This window comes from Dama dama, chromosome 3, assembly GCF_033118175.1.
Source record: "Dama dama isolate Ldn47 chromosome 3, ASM3311817v1, whole genome shotgun sequence".
Lineage (NCBI taxonomy): Eukaryota > Metazoa > Chordata > Mammalia > Artiodactyla > Cervidae > Dama > Dama dama.
Window position 1 is genome coordinate 46,080,949 of NC_083683.1, and position 20,132 is coordinate 46,101,080.

Here is a 20,132-nt window from a genome sequence, read left to right on the forward strand (position 1 = left end):
AAAACTAGTAGATATGATACAAATGAACACTTTTTTTTTCCCTTAAACAAAAAACAAAAAACCTGTTGAAGCAAGTGTGGCAATATGTTCAAGTCAGTTAAAACTGAGGAAATAAGTATATAAGTGTTATTTCTAAGTTCCCTCAGCTTTCATATGTTTATAACTCAAAAAATATTTTTATTATAGAAATCAGATATGCTCATTGTAAAAAATGCAACTAATTAAGTACCTGACCTCTCCATTCACCCTAATCATTATTAACAGTTTGGTATATAGTCTTCTGGGACCACTTATCAGATAACCAAATGTATACAAATGTGTTTCTTTTAAAACAAAAATGAGAGATCATACCATACATATTCTGCTGGTTTTGACTGATAACATTCCATTTTATGAGTATACCATTATTTGTTAACTAATTCCTGAGCTTATTTAAGTTTCTTCACTATTAACATAATACTGCAGATAATACCTTTGAATGAATATATCTTACAGTTGTGTGGCTAGAGTCCTAGCACAGAAATAACTAGGTAAGAGGATATAGACACTTTAAATTTTTGATAGGAAAAGAGTATACAAACTTGTATTGCCATTAACAAAAGATTTCCTTGTATTATTTAAATATTAAAAGTGCTGTGAAAGGGTTGGTTGCTTGGGAGTGCAAAAGAGTTTTTTTTCCTTTCCAAAAGAGGTCTTAAATATCATGATAGAGAATTTGACCTTGACCTAGTAGCCAGTGGTTTTCATCTCTATTTTTAAAGCCCATTACCTTTTTTTTCTCCCTTGCAAAGGCATTTAAGGGCATGTTTCCTGACATGACCTTGGGCTGTATCCTACAGTTTTGTATGAAATACTGTTTTATTGCTTTTAAAGAAGGTAAAAATCTTCAGTTTTGTTTTTTCTCTTTGATTTGAAGGTTTCCCAGGAATATTTCATTTCCAAGTAGTTGAGGTCATCATTTATTTATAATTTTAATGGATGTGATCTGAGAATACGATCTGTAAAATTCCTACTTTTAAATTTGTTTTAAAAAATTTTGAGTAGTTAAATAATCACTGTTTCTAAGTATTCTATAGATACAGAAAATCATCTATTCGGTATTTATTATGTATACACCTACTTGTGTGTCAGGTGTGTTGTTTGTATTATTCATTTCTTCTGTTTTTATTCCTCTAGTGCTGTTCAGTTCTGAACAAAGTATAATACAGACTCTCACTATAATTGTATTTTTATCCTGTTCTCCCTGTATTCCTAAGAATTTTTCCTTTAGTTTCTTAGTTTCAAATTTATGATAACTACCCTTCTTTATAATTTATGTCTTTTTATATTACCAAATGATCTATTTATTCCATTTAGTGTTTTTCAACTTTTCTTAATATTACCACTATTGCTTAACCTTGGTTTGCATTTGTCTTGATACGTCTTACCCATCTATTTTCAACTTCTCTGTACTAGTATGTGTATTAGAAACTATATATATTTTGGATTTGCCTTTTTCGCGCAAATCTATTAGATTTTGTCTATAAATGAGAGAATTCAGTCCATTGATACTTAGTGTAATAACCAATGAACTTAATTATATTCCTTCATCTTAATTTGACAGCACATAAGTCTATTTTTTTTATTCTTTTTCATTAAATACATACAGTTCATGCTCAGTAAATACCAAACAATTGCTTGAATTTAGGTTTTGACAAGCTGTATTTGAAAAGACAGTAGGTACTCCAAGTGAAAATGAGGTAGGAGAGTTCTGAATCTAGGCAGGAAATAAGACTGGACAGATATATATTGAAATACTATATATTGCTACTCTATTAGAATTCTCCAGAGAAACAAAACTAATACATCAGAGAGAGAATAAGAGTGAGAGTAAGATTTATTTCAAGGAACTGGCTAATACAGTTGTAGGGACTGGTAAGTCTGAAATCTGTAGAGCAGGCCAGCAGGCTGAAAATGCAGGTGAGAGTTGATGTTACATTCTAAGATCCACAGGCTGGAAATTCAAGTAGGGTTTATATCCTACAGACTTGATGCAGAATTCCTTCTTTAAGAACTCTGTCCTTGCTCCTAGGGCCTCAGCTGATTGGGTGAGGTAAGATCCACAGGCTGGAAACTCAGGTAAGGTTTATATCTTACAGACTTGATGCAGAATTCCTTCTTTAGGAACTCTGTCCTTGCTCTTAGGGCCTCAGCTGATTGGGTGAGGCCCATCCAGATTATGGAGGACAATGTGCTTTACTCCAAGTCAGCTGATATGTTCATTACATCTAAAAAATACCTTCATGGCAACATCCAGATTGATGTTTGACAAAACAACTAGGCACCCCAGCCTAGCCAAGTTGAAACGAATTGAACCATTATTGCAGTACCATAGCAAATATCAACCAAATATGAATATGGATTATTTCTAAACCATCTACTTTGTATAACAAATATTTGTAACACTCACTTTACTATCCTTAAATGCAATTAACATTTAACTTTTTAAAAATCAGAATTTTTTAAAATCTGAATAATATCCTATAGTAATATAAAGGATACTTTTTAAAAAGAATTTATAATAAAATTATCTCCATATGCAAATATTGGGCATAGTTATACTAGCACTCAGATGCTTGCACTTTTGTACATTCACCATGAATACAAGGGCTGCAAATGGAGACTGATACTACTGTGTTTTGTCAGAGAGCCAAATGCCGGGAACAGGCTCTGCCATCAGGGAAATGCTTTTTTTAAATGGTGAACAAAAGTTCTAAATAAAACAAATACTGTACACTCTCCCCTTCATTTATACAGTAGTTGCATACCTAGGGAATTCAGAGTATACCAAAAACTGTACCAAAAATACTTTGTGTGAGGTTATATGCTCGGCTAATTATAAATTGTTTTTTCACTTAAATATCTATGGGGACATTTGATAGCTGTGTAGGACTTGGGACAGTTTCTTGTGCAAGACTATCCCACGCACTGTAAGAAGTATAGTATCCTTGGCCTCCACCTACCAAATGCCAGAGATGCTTTCCAGTCATTGCGACAGTCAAAACACTTTCACCTTTGTCGTGTGTGTGTGTGTGTGTGTGTGTGTGTGTGTGTGTGTGTGTGGCGGGGGGGGGGGGGGCGGGTGCCACTTCTGCTGAGAACCTCTGTAGTAAATAATAGGAAGCTATCAAAAGTATTTTTCTCTCAACTTTTTGAGAAACTGGAATAAAAAAACATAATGTTACATGCTCTCATATTTCCAATTCCCAGAATTAATACCTCTAACATTTTGTCTTACTTCAAATGTTATTTGTAAAAGAAAAAATTAAGAGACCTGTGATGTGATATAATATATATTTAGTCTTAGTCCCAGGTTCTTGGCACAGAGCCTCTTAAGACCTTTGGGAATCTGCAGAGTGATGTGTCTTTATCTGCTAATGAGATTACTCGTGGTGAGCCCCTCGATCATTTCAGGGTGGAAGCTGGTTGCCAGAGAAGACAGACAAGACAGATTAGAAGGCTGGAACTTTCAGCCCTACTCTTTTGATCTCCTGGGAGGGGAGAGCTGCTAGAGTTTAATCATTAGATGACTAATCAATCATGCTTATATAACAGAACCTCCATTAAAACTCTTTAACAGTGGGGTTCAGAGAGCTCCTGGATTGAACATACTGAGGTGCTGATAGGGTGCTGTGCCCTAGGCATCTCTTCCATTTGGCTGTTCCTGAGTGGTATCTTTTATAATAAACTGGTAATAATAGTTTCTCTGAGTACAGTTATATAAGCCATCTTAGCAAACTGTCAAGCCTGAGCAGGAGTCATGGGAATGGATCTATAGCTGTCAGGCAAAAGTGGGTAATCTGGAGGCCCACTACTTGTGAATGATATCTCAAGTTGGGGGTAGTTTTCTGGGATTGAGGCCCTTAACCTGTGGTGTCTGTGTTAACTCCAGGTAACTTAGTGGCAGAATTGAACTAAGGACATAGTGTCTGGTGAGTTGGAACATTGATTGGTGTGGGAAAAACGTATCTGGTGTTCAAAGTTTTGTGAATAGAGGAAACAGTTTCCATATAAGGCCTCCTTCAGCCTCTACCCTGTTCCACAGGACCTCATCCCCAATATAATGACTACTATTGTACTTGCAATCCATTTTTTATACTTTTACAACCACATTTGTATCCATAACAGAGACTATGGGTTTCCCCATGGGTTTGTGATATATCCTCTCATATTCAATTTCTCATATATATACACATATATATATATGAGTTTATTTTTCTATGCCATTGGTCTATTTGTCTGCTCCTGTACTAATACCACAACACTTAATTACTGTTAGCTTTCTATAGTGTCTTGGTATCTGGTAGCCCCAACCCATCTTCTTTGTTTCTTTTCAAAATTGTCTTAGCTATCCGTACTTTTAAAGATTTTTTTTTTCCCAGAGAAAAAGTGGTGTCTTCTATATATATTTGGCCCAGCATGGGGGGGTGAAGGGTCAGAGAAACCTTTTTGTAAAAAGGATACAGTAAGATGGAGAGGAGGTTCCATTTAAAGAGAAAGCATGAACAAGCATGGAGACAAGAAACAGCCTGCAACCACACAAGGGGGTTGATGTTGCTAGAACACAAAGGGTGAGGTAGGAACGTAAAGGTGGGTCAAATCTGAAGGACTTGAGGATGCACCATAGTAAGGAGTTTGGACTTGACCATAGAGGTGAGGGATTCTTTAGCTCACTTGGCTGCGCTGGGTCTCAGTTGTGGCATGCAAGATCTTCAATCTCCATTGCAGTATGTGGGATCTTTAGTTGCAGCATAAGGGATCTAGTTCCCTGACCAGGGATTGAACCTGGGCCCCCTGCATTGGGAGCATGGAGTCTTAGCCACTGGACCACCAGGGAAGTCCCTAGGTCAGCGATTCTTAACCAGATGTCTATGGTTTGAGCTTCAGAGGGGATCTGAAGCAGGAGAATGCCATGATCTCCCTTTGTTGCCAATATAGATCTAATTATCAGATAACAATGAAGCAAATCTGATGAGGTCAAGATTGGAACTGTGAACTAAAAGTCTTCTGCAAAAGTGTAAGCAAGAAATGACAAGGGTAGAACTGACCAAATGGATGTTTAAATGGTAAAAATTAGTAAGACAATTACTTGGTTGGCAGTAGGATACAGGGGATAATGTAATAAGACCCCTATATTCCTGACGTAGATGATAGTGAAAATAAGGGGGAAAAAACACGAGTAGGTCCTGGAGATACGAAGGAATGCTTAGTTGTGGACATGTCACGTAAGAGAGGACTACAGATTTGAGTGGATATGGCAAGCAACTGGTTGTATCTGAAGCTCAAAAGGTCAACCTGGAAAATGCAGGTGTGGAGGTCAGCAGCAGGTGTAAATAGCTGACACTTACTGTCATGTACCAGAGTATTAATATGAATTCTCTCATTCAATCAAACCAGTCTTTTAAATTAGGAACTACCACTTAAGCAAGCTTATCTACTGAGGAGGAGGAAGAGGGTGAATTAGGTAACTAATGGGACAAGGTCTGGGGCTGAGGGTAAGGCTGGAGGCGTGGGCGCTATTAAGAGGATTGGCTGGGCACAGGCTGAACAGGGAAGCCGATTTGGCCAAAAAGGAACAGATGGGAAGAAAAGAGGAGGAAACCAAAGAGTTAAAGTCTTCAAGTTTTAAAACAGTGAAAATGAGAATATAAGAAAGCTCCACACAAAGGACTGTTTGGGAATGGCACTGGGGAGCTGAGAGAACTGTGATCCTACTGCACAGGCAAGTGAGAAGGCGGTGGAGTCCTGCATTAGCATGTCAAGAGAGGATGAGAGGAAGGGGGCTGAAGATATAGGAAAGCCGAGTTTTTACATCCTGGAACAGGGCTTTAAGGTGAAAGGTTTAGGAATAGGGAGACAAAGGTCAGAGCAGTGTGTACATGAGAGCAAAAGCGAGGACAGGTGTCCACAGAAGTTATTTGGGTAATTACCGAGAATGACGTGAACAAGCCAGCCTCAAAGCTCAAAATGAAATGGTCTTTCTTCATAGTTGGGTTTTACCTCAAATGCTGTTCTTTCATATCCTCTTTGCAAGAAGAGAAATCAACCCTGATGCTTATACCCACTGTCCCTAAGGAGATAGACTGCATTACTACAGGCTGCCCAAAGCCCTTCACATGTTAAGAACTATCCCTCTTCTACTTCACGCAATTTTGATACAGCTACTAAACAAGAGCCTCTGCCTCCTTTGACATGTGTGGCCATGCTGACCAGAGAACCCCATTACTCGGACATAATAAGTGGTCCAGAAATGGCCCCTGACCAAAAAAGAGCTTTGTCTTTACAGCGTCTTCTCAGGGGATTTATACACGTGCTGGGGCAGTCTTTTCAGTGAGGTTATGAGAGGAGATTACTACTCCAAGAACTACTTAATAGGCAGAGCCCAAGATATGGAACTCTAGTCTGTGACTCGAAAATGGGTAGTCAAGGCCCCACCTCTGTGGTCTACACCCTATTCAAGTAAACAAAAGCACCAAGACACAGATATGGCGAAGTATTTTATGTCTATAGGTGTGCCTCACCCTCCCATTCCTGTTTTGATTCGATAGCCTCTCCAAACTGGCTGTACCAGAGAAAACATGGGCATTTTCCAGAGTTCGAAAGCCAGTTAAGGCCCTGGTCCTCTTGACTCAGAAATGATTGCAGACGCAGTCTTTCCACAGCATGCCTCAGGCCTCTCTGCTCAAGGAAAAAAGCCCCCAGTTCTACAGGGCTCCTGAGGTCTTCTGTTCTTCTGCAGCCTGGCGCTGGGAGCTGCGCCGCTGGAAATAGTGGTAGGCTCGGACACTGCAGAGGTAGCCCCCGTACACAGTGAGGAGCATCATGGAGGTGGAGAAGGTCTTGTAGCCAATGTCAGCTAGTTGCTTGGCAGTTGGCATGTTGTCCCCTATAAAGACAGACTGGATTTAGACCCAAGGATAAGGCCTCATCTGCCCAGCCCCCTCCCCTGCTTATCTGGCTGCACTCTATTCTGAATAGCTCCTACTCACATGCCGAGTTTGGTAGCTCAGCTGGTAAAGAATCCACCTGCAATGCAGGAGACCCCAGTTCAATTCCTGGGTTGGGAAGATCCCCTGGAGAAGGGACAGGCTACTCACTCCAGTTTTCTTGGGCTTCCCTGGTGGCTCAGCTGGTAAAGAATCTGCCTGCAATGCGGGAGACCTGGGTTCAAGACCTGGGTTCAATCCCTGGGTTGGGCAGATCCAGTGGAGGAGGGCATGACAATCCACTCCAGTATCCTTGCCTGCAGAATCCCCACGGACAGAGGAGCCTGACGGGTTACAGTCCATGGGGTCACAAAGAGTCGGATACAACTAAGCGACTAAGCACAGCACATACTCATACATTGTCGGGAACTCTTAAGATTCAAAAGGGCAAATGAAGTCTGCATAGAAGGTACAGAAATACAGCTCAAACCAGGTGCATGTGAATGACACCACAGCTAACACTTGACCCTCCATGTTTATGGAATGAAGTGACTGGTATAGACCACCTAGAAATGTTCTTAATTGGTGCATTACTTTAGGCACACATCAGTTTTTCTGGCCAGTAAGGAATTAATGGAAATAGCCAGAGATTAAATGTTAGCAGTATATTATTCTCTCAAGGAGGATCAAATAGGAGCCTTCTGGGCAATATGCAATTTGTTTTCCCATAAAATCATCTTATTTATGGCTCAGGTTCCCAGGTTGGTCTTCAAGCATCTGTTTAAACCACAGTATACTTGAAACAGTGCCAATAGTATGTTTATATTGTTTCAATTAGACATAACCTCCTACAGCATTAAATTCTAAGTTTCAAACATAAAACCAAGGACCTATCCCAAGGGCTAAAAATAAACTTACTGAGGCCCCAGCAAATTGTTAACTCACATTTGCTTGAGATAAATTACTTCTAATTTAAGTGTTCCCTGGATATTCTGAGCTAGGGAACAAGAGAAAGTTTAGAATGAGAATCTCTCATCTTGAACAAAATGTTCCTCAATCTGGGACTCTGCTGAGAGAATAAAAATCTGACTGCAGTTAGTGAGAATAGGTTTCTTAAAAGTAAAGAATTTGAAAGGAGAGAAGTTCAGAATTAGCTGGTTGAGGGGATCTCGAGTAGGGGAAGATGTCTAATTACTTTTCAAAGTCAGTCCCATGAGTTGAACACTGCCTTTGAGCCAGTCCTTGAGGGACTGAGCTGAGGCACAGCTTCCTTGAATCATAATTCCAAGTGGCTATTGAAAGTAACATTAAATAAGGTCAGAGGAAGAAAACCAAATGGCATAGGGGCAAGATAAGAAAGGGCTGTTTTCAGGTTATTTGAAGTCTGAAAGGCCTCCAAGCTATGAGACAGAAACACACACACACAGCAGGACACTAAGGTAATAAGCTCCCAGCAAAGAGACTTGGCAGCCTTCAAACTCCGCCTAACTTATTCTTTCTCATCCTATCCCCCATTACCCTGGCCAGACGCTAACCACTTATAGGACCACCTCTTCTCAGAGCTGGAGGAAGAAGGCTGGAAACAGGATGGTAGATCTTGCCTAGAAAAGTGATAGAAGATCTACTGATGAAAATTTTCTAGAATCTCTTCTGTCTGATCTAACCTGAGATTTCTATTTTCAAATTAACAAAAACTCGTTTCAGACCCTGTGCTAAAGCAGGGCGGTAGAAAAGGAGAACACAGTGCAGAGATTATTCTGGAAGTAGAACAAGGCTTATTAACTGGACGGGCTAGGGCAAAATTGATGTATCTGCAAGTGAACAACTGAAGAAACTTTATGGAGTGGGATAATGTTAACAGATAAAAGAAACAGGTGTGTCTATATGTGTGTATGGGTATGGTGCTGGTGGCAGGAAGCGTCAGCCAAGATCATGAATTGGACATGTTCAAGTTAAGATGCTTAATGCAAAATTCACGTGATGATGTCTGTCAGGCACATGGATATGCAAATATGGAACAAATCCTGGGAAAAAGGCTAGACTACAGATACATAAGGAAATATCAAGTGGCACCAAATTAAGAGGATAAAACCAAAGAGAGTGAAGTCTAGGGAACACCAGTTTGAAGAAAGAAAACAATTAGGGAAGGAAAACAGGAAATTCCAGAAACATGTGGAATGCTCTTTCATTTAACCACGACGATGGTTGAAAATCACTGCTCTATCAAGTCACTGCCACTAACAGAGGTATGCTTTATCTTTCAGGTGTACTGGGCCAGAATGAAAAAGGCCTGTGAACCCCAACATGTCTATGCATTTTTCTAGGATAGAGAGAAACAGATGATTAGAAGGATCATAACCCCCTTTCACCCCAAAGATAAGAACCGATATTGTGATTTGCTGGTTAAGGGAATGGTAATGACAGTAGCAGCTTGTGAAGGTAACACAAGGTCAAGTAAATTCTAGTTTTGTTTTGCTTACTGATAAGGACATTTGAATGTTTTCAAAGAATTTCAATTCAGTCACTCAGTCGGGTCCTAAGCTTTGCAACCCTACAGACTGCAGAACGCCAGCCTTCCCTGTCCATCACCAACTCCCAGAGAAGAAAAGAAGAAACTGGTGGCTAAACTGAGTGAGGTGGGTGGGATGGAATAAGGTCTAGGATGGCCCAGAGAAAGAGGAAATTAGAAGTTCAAGTAGAAGGATTAACCCTGAAAATGAAAATTTTTGAGGTTAGCAGGAGAACCTTCTCATCTATGGGGTATCAGCTTTCTCAATAAAGCTCAAGGGTCTGTTACAGGGTTAGACTGGTTTCAGGAAAAAAAAAAAGAACCATAATGAAAAATGACACAGGGGTGTAATCTATAAAAACCTTTTCAAATTGTGGCTCTTTTTTCTTTTTCTGACCCCCTGAACTTGGGAGAACCTCAAAGCTCAGATCTCTCTCCTCTGGAAAACTCATTTCCTCAAATGGGTCCATCCACGTCAGCTTAGATTTACTCACGTATCTACCTTTCACTCGGGCTACGTATGAAGGCTGCAGAGAAGGTGGCTTCTGTCCCAAAGGAGTTTATGGTTTGATGGGGATAAGCTGTGCATCCCAAATTCTGTTAGACAAAGTAGAAGACAGCGGTGACCAGAAGAGGCATTTTGAGACTTCAGACACAAAGTGAGGGCTGAAGAAAAGTTAGCAGAAAGGTGGAGACGGGCGGGCAACAGTCGTTAGAAGGATGGGGAGGATTTACGTCAGTGAAGAGGGAGGGGGAGACCATCCCAGGAATTGAAAGCAACAAAGGAGTGGAGCCAATTAATCGATAAACAGGAACGGGTGCCCCGGAAAGCTGCATTTCAGGGCACAGCGGACTACAAGATGAGAAAGGGTCAGAGTTACTAGAGTCAGAGCGTGGAGGACAAAACGCGCGGTGGAGTCAAGGCCTGACAGAAACCTACGGCCGCGAGGAGGATGCTGGGCTGGAAGCAACGCACGATACGCGGGAAACGTCAAGGACACCGAAGACAGGGCATGCGAGGCTGCGGTAAGCAAAGGCCGGCCCCAGCGAGCGCGCCTCAGCACACCAGCGGCCCGGGCTCCGGCCTGATACAGGGCGTACCTGGATGCTGCAGCTCCCTCCCGTCCGACCGAGGCCTCCGGCCTGCGCGACCTCCGAGCGTAGCCGGAAGCGGCACCCGGGACCAGACGAGTAAGGATAGTGACCCAGGAACAACACTGAACGCTGAGGCGCTATTGGTGCCGAACACCGCCCTTTCTCCCTCCCCCTCGCCCCGCTTACCCTCTAGAATTTGGCTCCCGACGAGGGTAGAGCCGGGCGCGTCGGACGCAGCAAAACCCCGCACACGAAGGCGGGAGCCCGCGCCGGTCGCAGCTCTGATTGGTCGCCGCCTTTGAACTTCCGACTTCCGGGTCAGGCGCCTTTACTACGCATCCTCAGACTAGTCTTCCTCTCGGAGAGGCCCGTTGATTTCTGGGGGTTGTAGTCATTCTTCTCTAAGACAGGGTCTTTGGCGACCCAAGTTCTGGAACCAGAACTTTTAGGATGCTCAGTCACCAGAGAAAAGGCGATCTTTCTCTCTGACTTTGAGGAAACCAGCCAATCCTCAGCCTGTGGCGCAGTGATGTCTCCGGTAGCTAGGTAGGTTCTCTCGGAGTCAGCCCTCTGGAGGGGACTGTGCGCCCCCTACAGATTGGAGCTGCCCTCTTCCCCGCCGCCGGCCCTTAAGCCCAGCTCAGGTAGGAATCCGACCCGCACCGCGAGGCCTGGGCCGCCCAGGACTGCAGCAGGTGTGGCCATAGGCATGGAGTGGGCGCAAGGGTCGTATTTCCATAATGTTTCTGTCCCATGTGTGACCTCCCCGCTTGCAGGGGGCGTGATATAGCCCCAAAGAAGCGCCCGGAAAGGATTGGGGGGATGCCACTTGGGGAAAGCGGGACTGCGTGGGCACCCCAGCAAGGGGCCGGGAGTGGCCGGGACAGTCGAGGAAAGATTTCTTTTTTCCTTTTTCCTGTGGCATGAGTGAAAACATACGCATGTAGTGATGCACCACTGCACATGCACCGCCACGTGCAGTTAAGCGTCCTTGTCCAACTTGTTTCTGGAAAAACCAAATCGGTTTTTGGATAGGCAAAAAAATTTTTTGATAGGCAAGGAGGCCTGATTCAGAAACCTCAGATTCAGTTAATGGTGGAGTGAACAAAAATAAGCAAAGGTTTCTGACTCTCCAAGAGGGTCGCAGCTGCAGCCTAGGGAAGGAGCTGTCGTTTTGTCCTAACTTTGACCTCCTGGAGAGGCAGTTTCTGGATGTAATCAGCGCCCGACCTGGGCCCAGCTTCACTGCCTGACCCAGGAAGCTCTGCCCTTCATTGGTGAGGCTGACTCCTCTTCTCAAGCACCCGCCTGGTTCGTCTAGAAGTAAGGGAAGATTAACTTCATGCTGGCCAGAGCCACAGTGTGCCAGGCACGGCCACACAGGAAGCTGAGACCCTCTGCTGTAGTGACAGGAGCCCTCGGGCTCTATTTATAGCCGGGGCTCAAGCTGCTGACCTGGGACATTCCCCTGCTGCCATTCCAGCCTGGAGCAAGGCCAGGGCAAAGCACAGACCTCTCCCTCCTCCTCTCACCCCAGAGGTACTGTGGTTTGACTGTTTTTCCTCCTCCATGAGTTTCCCAGCTCCTGAGGTGCTGGAGAAGTCAATACCGCATGAGAAGGCCTTCAGGTGACAAAGGAGAGCTGACCTTGGAGTGTCAGGACCAAGATGGGGTCCTCCCTTACCCACTCTCTGGCCCCTGGGCCTCCGGGTACAGGTGCTGGTTAGCTGCCCTGGCTGCTCTAGGGGTAGCTGAGAATTGGGTATAAGGTTTAGGAGGAGGTAAGGATCCAAGATGTCTTGGGGAGACAGCAGTAGGAGGGACCCAACTGACACCTCCCCCCACTAGAGCTCCCAAGGAGGGAGGCAGAGCAGTTACAAAGGTCACAGGGAGCAGGGTGATCTGAGTTTGCTATGAAAAGGTGTAGCTCTGTCAGCAGATTAAGTTCCTGCTCCCCAAAGAGGGTACTGGCAGGGAGGGTGAGAGAGGCTTGGAAAGGTCACGCATGGTGGGGAGGAGCTGGCAAAGAACTAGGAACCGGGAAGTCCCGAGGGAGAATGACAAGCCCCATGGCCAGAGATGCCAGCGTGGCAGCTACTCTGGTGCCAGGGCAGCCTGGGGGAGGGGGAAAGGGGAGATGACCAGAGGTTTCTGAGGACGCAGATGTTGCTAGGAGAAGCTAGAAGGCGGTTGTTTGAGATCTTTGTATTTTGTGAACAAACACTGAGAGATCCACTGATGCCCTGTGGGGCCTGGCAGAGGTCAGAGCAAAGGGGTCCCTGGGGCCCACATCAGCTCAAAAGCCCAGACCCCTCCCTGCAGCCCTTGCCTCACCCCTCTTGTAGCTGAGGCATGGGGATAAGAATTCTGGTCTGTGTGAGGCAGCACGAAGCCCTTGCCTTTCCTCCCTTTCCCTCCCCTCCTCCCCCCACAGGCCCAAAGCCGGCCACTCTGGGGCTGATTCTGCCCCTCTCACAGGACAGGGAGAAAGCTCCCCGTTTGGAGAGGGACTAGGCAACTCCATTTCTGGTGAGATGTGATGGCCGAGAGGTGGTGGGCTGCTTCAGGATCTCCAGGCAGGAACCTGGGCCCTCAGCCTCCTGTCACTCAGTGAAAAGCTGAGAAGACGCTGCTCTGTGGGGAGTCCCGGAGATCCTGGGGGCCAGGCAACCCAAGCTTCTGCCTGTCTCCATTGGGATAAAGAGGCTGCCTGGCCTGGGCCTCAGGCCTGCTCACACATGTTCTGGATGATTCTGCAGGCAGTGGATGAACTCCCCCACTGGCAGGTTCTCGTAGCATACCTTGTACACAGCTGTGAACAGAGGAAACCTAGAATGGGGAAGGACAGAACCAGCTTGGCCTCCAGACAAGCCCCCAGTCCTCCAGCCCGTAACCCTCTACTCCCTGCTCTCCCGCCTTCAAGCTCAAGCAGACCCTGGTTCTCAATTTCCAACTGCTAAGAATTTGAATTTCCTAGCCCTGGGTTTTAGGGCTAGGACTGGGTTTTAGGGTCAGGTTCTTATTGCCCTTCTCTCTATCATATTGAACTTGCCTGCGTGATTTCCTAGCATCAACTTTCTGTTCCAACTGGGCAAGCCACTTAACCCCTCTGAGCCTCACTATCATCAGCTGTAAAAGGGAGTCAGTATAACAAAGTAGTGAAGAAGTGATTATGAGTTATGTGAAGGTGCTCAGTAAATGCCAATTTCCTTCTTCCCAGGCTGCTCCTTTTACAAGAAGCTTTACCTGACCAGTCGTGAGCTGATCTTCTGAGCTTGCTTCGAACTCTCTTGCTCTATGATTCTTTCTCAAATCAACAGAGCTCTGCTCTAATCACTGTCTTTGTGCTCCCTGAAAAGAAGACTGTCCTTGTCTTCACACCTCACCGCCCAGGACAGTATTCAGGGACAGAAGGGGTGGCCTCAAAGAAGTGGCTTAGACTGAGGGTGACGGACAGAGAGGCCAGACAGTCACAGAAGCTTATTCCTGTCCACCCACACAGCAGAGGACAGCGGGAGGCCATGTGACGCGTCCTAGCAATGTGGTATAAAGAGCACTAGACTGGAAAGAATTCAAAGACAATGCATTAGCTGGGGACAGTGGGCCCACCAGACCCTCTCCAGGCTCTTGGCTCTGTCTGTAAACATAAGACAACCTTTCCCTCTCTGCCCACTTCAAGGTGGGCAGTGAGGAGGGTTCAGGAAGATGATGAATGGGGAGAGCAGTTCTGGCCGCGGTTCCCTCACGAGTGGGGCTGGGGCAGACACTTACTTATCCACCATGCCTTTGTGCTGGAGGATGCTGTGCAGCTCCCGGGCTGTCTGGGGCCCCTGCAGCTTCTGTCCATTCAGCATCTCTTTCTCCAACTGCTCAATGGACTGTGAAGAAAATAGGACAGGCAAATGGAAATGGGAGAGGGGAGTTGTCAGTGTGAGATGGAGAGACGGGGGCTCCGGCAGGAGGTGGGTCTTAAGAGGAAAGAGATGGGAATGTTCACAACAATCTTAATGTTTGTACTCAAGAGATGCCACAAGCCAGGTTCCTCTGCCTTAACACCTACAGGGCCCAACCTCCCTGCTCCATTCTCCCCAGGGCCCACCTTTCCTGTGCGGGCGAAGGCCTCGGCCACCTTTCGGTTCCGCCCTCCATAGCAGGTAGTGATGAGGTCAGCAACACCACAGCTCTCCAAGAAGGTGGCAGAGGACACGGAGCCGCTGCAGAAGAGCTTGGCGAAGGCGATCATCTCCATGAGTCCCAGTCGGATCACAGCCGCCTTGGTGTTGTCGCCAAAGCCCAGGCCGTCACAGAAGCCAGCCCCCACAGCCACTATATTCTTTGAAGAGTGGAGTCATGGGTGAGAAAGGATCCCTCCCGCAGGCCCCACTTGGGACCCTCAGCACCTGCCTCGTGCTTCTTCCACCAGCCATGACATGCCCACTTCCTTCATAATGAAGGAAGATGTGTGGGCTCCTCAACTCCTTCCATTCTTGGTTTCCCCACTGGCTGCACTCCCTTCTTTTGGCTGCACTCCCTTCTTTTAGCCTGGACTTGTGCTTCCTGGCTCCCCAGCCCTGCGCTATACTCCATCCTTGAGGACTTTCCCTGAAAACTAGTCTACCTGGCCCCCCCATCCATGGCTGTTTTATGTCCCTGATAGCCATCCATAGCTCTGTCCAGGAGCCAGAGTTCTGGTCATCAGTCTGTCTGGGTGTCCTGGACATCTCATCTCCCCTTACCCTGGGTGCTCCACCAGGGCATCTCCTCTTCCCCGCCAGACCAGCCCTTTGAGCCAGGGATAGGGTGTCCCACAAGGGGCTACAGAGGAAAGGAAGAAGGGAGCCCAGCGTCTGAAGGTAAGCGCCTGCAGGCCTGAGTGATCCTGGCTCTGCCTCTGCAGTGCTCCCCAAGTGTACTGAACTCAGGGAGGATGGGGGTGAGCACCTGGAGTCCCAGCAACATTGTGCAGCTAAGCTAGGCCTTCTTTCAGGACCTTCTTCCCACCCCACACTGCCTCGTGCCCCTCTCACCTTTAAGGCCCCACAGATCTCTACTGTGTCCACCTCCTGCACCACCGTGACGCGGAAATTGGGTGTCTGCATCAACTCTTTCAGGAGCTGTCCGTGGGCCAGGTTCTTGCTACCTAAATTGGGGAGGGGGTAAGGCTTTAAGAAGGGGCTCTTGATTCTTCTTCCCACACCTGCCCGAATCAGGACCTCCAACTGTTTCTGTAGGGGCGTCCAACCCCTCTCATCTCTAATGCCGGGGTCTTCTTCCTTCCCCTGCCTTATGGGGAGAAGAGGGCCAGGTGGGCGGGGAATAGAGCACGGGGAGCGGGTATAACTGGAGTTGCACCATGGATGTGGGTGGGTGGGGTCTCACCGATGGTTGTCTCACAGAACTTCTCCTCAGCCACCTCGTTGGCAATGTTGGCCCCCATCAGCACGCTCATGGGGATGCCAAGGTGCTCCCCAATCACTTCAGAGATGAGCTTCAGCCCCTTGGGGCCCTCGTCTACCCCCTGGGCACAGGATGGAGCTCAGGACAGGTGCCTTTTACCCCAGCTGAGGGCTTCCCACCCAGAAATCCTGCCCCTTCCAAATTCAGTGTTCGTCAAGTGTCCCTCCCCAGCAGCGCAGCCAGAGCTTGCTGTGAGGAGAGCGGCTAGCCTGTGAAAATGAAACCATCCGAAAATTCTCCCACAACCTACTTCTCCAAGGTAATGTATCCCTCCACACCCCTGAACACCCCACCCCTGAGTACTCCAAACCAGCTTCCATCCCAGCCACTGCTCCAAACCAGCTGCCCTTCTCAGGTCCTCAAACCCAGCTCCTCAAACCAGCCTGCTTCTCATATCCCCTAAGCATCCCTCATACATCTAAGTTCCCTAAGACATCTGCCTCCAGACTGACACCTTATCTACTCCCCAACCACTTCCTCTTCCCAATGGCCCCGGCATCTGTTTCTCAAGCCTCCCCAAAGCCAACTCTTCTCCTCTCTTCAGAAAATTCCTGGCCTACTTGTGCGGTTTTCTGTGTGTCTCACTTCACCAACCCTGAGCCCCACAGCAGGTAGCTGTACCCCCTTCCACAGGACGGTGTCTCTGGCACCTTAATAAGAGACACGCCAATGGTGTTGGCCTTCAGGTGGCCCTTGAGCTGATCACAGATCTTGCCGATGAACTGATGGGGCACCACAAAGATCAGGATGTCGGCATCCGCTGCAGCCTGGACCACATCAGGGACAGCCACCTGTGGGGGTGACCAGTGCTCATGGGCCTGACAGACTTCTTCTAGCCCCTGTGGAGCCCCATTATGGAGATCTAGGAACTAGAGTGAGGCTGGTGGGGAAGAAGGAAGGATAGTTTTGGGGTTGAATCTGGAAGGGCTGAACCTGGAGGAGCAAGACACTCTATTCTCTCCCCCTTGCCATCATTTCTTCTATGCTTCAGCTGTCCTGGACTCTTGAGAACTCCTGGAAACCTCCTCCCAGCTGTCTCCTAGCCCTTGGCTGTGGGACAGTGAAGTCTGGGCTTGGCAGGAGGAAGAGGACAAGTAAGATTTCATCACCCTGCTCCTTAGGGCCCCCAGCTGGGAATGGAGAGCCCCAGTCTTCCTGCTCTCTTCCCTGCTCGCCCTTTCTAGGTGGGGAGTAAGCCACATGGATTTGACCAAAGACCTTAAGTCCAAGGAGCAGTCTCCATGTCTGCTAATCATTCAGTGAATGAATAACAGGATTAAAGCCCGAGGCAGGCACTACCTGAACCCCAAGTCTGGGAACCAGAGAACCTGCCTTTGGTTGTCATGGAGACCAACTTCCTCATCTTCTCCCCCTCCCTTTCCTCCTGGGAGCCCATGGGGCAAGGTGGAGATGCAGGGGTATGCATTCAGGTTGTCCTCAACCCCAGGAAGTGCTCTGGGAGCTGTGCACGAGGATACCCTGTGCCTGGAGGAGCCCTCCTGAGATGCTCCTCAGGTCCAGTGGTGCTTGAAATGGCCCCCTCACTTCCCTCTCCCTCTCCCCCGGGTGTTGGAGCTCACCACATTGGGGGGCAGCTTGTGCCCTGGCAGGTATTTGACATTCTCGTGCTCTGTGTTGATGATCTCTGTCAGCTTTCTGCCCCCGATGTCTTCCTCAAACACCCACATGGTCACCCGTGGGTCAAAGTGTGCCAGCTGGGCTGCATTGCCACCCACAATCTTGGCGATGGCTGAGCCCCTGGCGGGAGGGGGGAGTGCAGAAAGTGGAGTGAGGGAGGAACAGTGGCAGGGGAGGGGACAGTGCTCCACCTCAGGATATCACAGTATCCACTGGACTATTTACTTGCCACCTCCCTTGTCACCCCCTCTCCTATGACACTGTGTCTCTAATGAGCAGGCAACAGAAAGGAGACTCAGTCTCCCTGACACTGCTGCTGGAGAAGGGGGCCAGCTTTCTGATCTCCCAACACTGCGCCCCACCTCCGCCCATGCAGTTTTTCAGGCAGGGAGCACTCTGGAGGCTCCCTTCCTGTGGGGAACAGGTGCCATGCCGAGAGGCAAGGGCCAGGAGGGGTCAGGGCACCCTCTGTCCTAGTGGGGTAGGCAAGAGACAGCAGCGGGAGCCGGAGCACTTCCTGCTCACCAAGCCTCCGTCCCTGACTTCCGCAGACTTGAGGGAGCCCCCCTGCCCCCCAACACACTCCTTGACAGAGCTGCTTACCAGTTGCCAGAGCCTACAATGCAGACTTTCTTGCCGGTCATGGTGCTGCTTCTCTGCCTGAGCCGCCAGCTGGGTGCCACTCTCCCCAGCTCCCCTGCTGGCTGGGAGCATATAACTCCAACACACGTGGGTGCAGCCAAGCCCCACCCTCCAGGGGAGGGGAGGCGGGCACCGAGGGAGACAGAGAGTCTGGCAGGGCCAGGGAAAGGGGGGAAAAGGGGAGAGAGACAGGTGGGGAACAGGAATGGGGCACAGACTAGGCCCGCTTTTCCTTTTAGGTTTGCCAGCTGATAGTGCTGGCAAGCTTCTTCCCTTGGCTCCAGCCCAGGTCCTCACCCCCCTCCCTCCCTGCAATGGGCTCATCTTGAGGTCTGCCAAGAGCAAGCCCAGATAAGGAACAAGTGACCAGTCGCCTGTGCTCCCTTCTGTCCCCTAGCCCTGGAATAAACTGTATTCAGTCCCAGCAGCAGATACAGGCATGCTTGCTTTTCCAACGTAGGAATTGCCCCATGTGATCTCCCAGGACCCCCAAAACTGCGCTGCAGGTTTAACCTCTGGCAGTGATGGGTCACGTGTCACAGGTCCCACTCTAGCTCCACTGCAGGGCTGTGCGTGAGGTGGGTGGGTGTGAGCCCTTTTATGTAAGGTAGGACCCCATAGAAGGGGAGGGGAGGGGCTGCTTTGGGGGCAGCCGGAGGCTAAGACCCCATTAGCCTGAGGAACAGAACCCACCACTGGGCCTCTCCTCACCTGAATGCCTTCCAGAAAGGAGGGTAGGAAGTGTTAAAGTTGGACGCAAAGTGGTCCACAAGTCTTTTGCAGACTCTGGGCTTGAGGAGGACAGAAGGCAGGCAGCCCAAGTGTTCACTATCCTTGAGAGGCACTGAGCTTCCTTCACTTCTCTCTTGGGTTTCCTAGCTGCTAACACGACAGGGGCTCCTTCAGTTTAGTGGCTAGTTTGCAGAAGCCAGAAAGGGAAGGGAGGCAGGACATGGGGCAGCTGTGACCTCTGTGAGCCTTGTGGTCTCAGATGCTGTAACTGAGACTCAGTGGGGTGTATGCTTTTGGGAGGAGGGAGAATGGAAGACACATTGAGTAGCTCAAGGCTCTATGTTGCCCACAGCAATGTTTAAGCAGGGAGCTTCGGTTTCTAGGCTGATGTAGAGAGCGGGGCAAAGGCCCCTAACGCTCCAGCTGTCTGTGCACCTTGGCCTGGAAGGCAGACACCACTGTGTGCTCACGTGCTGACCTCCTGGCTTGGCCAACTGCTGAGTGGGTGTTTTTGTCCCCCTGGGCTCTTGCTGGCTGCAAACTGTGGTAAGCACTGGGCCAGAGGGGAGTCTGTGTGTAACCACTGAATCAGGGTCAGTGCCCCTGAGATCAAGACTGGGGAGAAATGGTTTTCTAAGTTCTAGGGACTGCCCTGGAAAAGCCCACCATACTCTGCTCCCATGGCCAGGGAGTTCCCTTACAGGGACATAAATGAAATCAGTAGCTGATTGTTTCTCTTAGGAACAAAATTAAGCCTACTACAGAGCCAGCTTCCTGCAGATTACTGTTATTGCACTGGCATTGAGAAAAAGGCACCAGTGCCAGGCTGCCAGCTGGGAGCTCCGATTATGGGTGATGAAGAGAAAGAATGCTTCTGTCCCTGGCACATAGGATGAGAACCCCAAAGAATGGATGTTTATGCATAAAATAACCTCCTGTCTTTGCCTAAATGCTTCCATCTCTCATTTTGTCCCTACCATCATTTTTAGTAGTATGGAGACAAAGAATTTGTTAATTTATATAGGAATGAAATGTGTAGAGATTCAGAATTGGCTTGTCACAGGAACTTATCTGTTACACAAGAGTTCTTTTCC

The 20,132-nt window shown here is 47.8% G+C and overlaps 2 protein-coding genes and 1 non-coding gene across 11 annotated transcripts; all 3 read right to left on the reverse strand.

The window, feature by feature from the left end:
• Window positions 1-4,803: 4,803 nt before the first annotated feature.
• Window positions 4,804-4,876, reverse strand: TRNAW-CCA (transfer RNA tryptophan (anticodon CCA)). The gene has a single exon. It is a non-coding gene; the product is annotated as a tRNA-Trp (tRNA).
• A 1,647-nt stretch (window positions 4,877-6,523) lies between these two features.
• LOC133045769 (cytochrome c oxidase assembly protein COX14) lies at window positions 6,524-10,905 on the reverse strand. Of its 8 annotated transcripts, XM_061128128.1 has the most exons (4): window positions 10,576-10,733; window positions 9,977-10,071; window positions 7,911-7,962; window positions 6,524-6,925 (listed from the first exon to the last, which is right to left on the reverse strand). In XM_061128128.1, exon 4 carries the CDS (start codon window positions 6,915-6,917, stop codon window positions 6,744-6,746), a length of 174 nt encoding a protein of 57 aa, XP_060984111.1. In that variant the 5' UTR covers window positions 6,918-6,925; window positions 7,911-7,962; window positions 9,977-10,071; window positions 10,576-10,733; the 3' UTR covers window positions 6,524-6,743. The 8 variants fall into 8 exon arrangements, with proteins under 8 accessions (XP_060984111.1, XP_060984129.1, XP_060984096.1 ...); XM_061128146.1 differs by lacking the exons at window positions 7,911-7,962; window positions 10,576-10,733 and adding an exon at window positions 10,756-10,905 and having other exon boundaries at window positions 9,969-10,071; XM_061128113.1 differs by lacking the exons at window positions 7,911-7,962; window positions 10,576-10,733 and adding an exon at window positions 10,756-10,903.
• Window positions 10,906-12,758: 1,853 nt separating this feature from the next.
• On the reverse strand, window positions 12,759-18,554 carry GPD1 (glycerol-3-phosphate dehydrogenase 1). 2 transcript variants are annotated; one of them, XM_061128060.1, is made up of 8 exons: window positions 18,268-18,554; window positions 17,607-17,784; window positions 16,677-16,817; window positions 15,949-16,087; window positions 15,597-15,709; window positions 14,669-14,902; window positions 14,341-14,447; window positions 12,759-13,381 (listed from the first exon to the last, which is right to left on the reverse strand). In XM_061128060.1, the coding sequence occupies exons 1-8, from the start codon at window positions 18,306-18,308 to the stop codon at window positions 13,177-13,179; spliced, it is 1,158 nt and encodes a 385-aa protein (XP_060984043.1). In that variant the 5' UTR covers window positions 18,309-18,554; the 3' UTR covers window positions 12,759-13,176. The 2 variants fall into 2 exon arrangements, with proteins under 2 accessions (XP_060984043.1, XP_060984050.1); XM_061128067.1 differs by having other exon boundaries at window positions 12,759-13,398.
• Window positions 18,555-20,132: the final 1,578 nt, after the last annotated feature.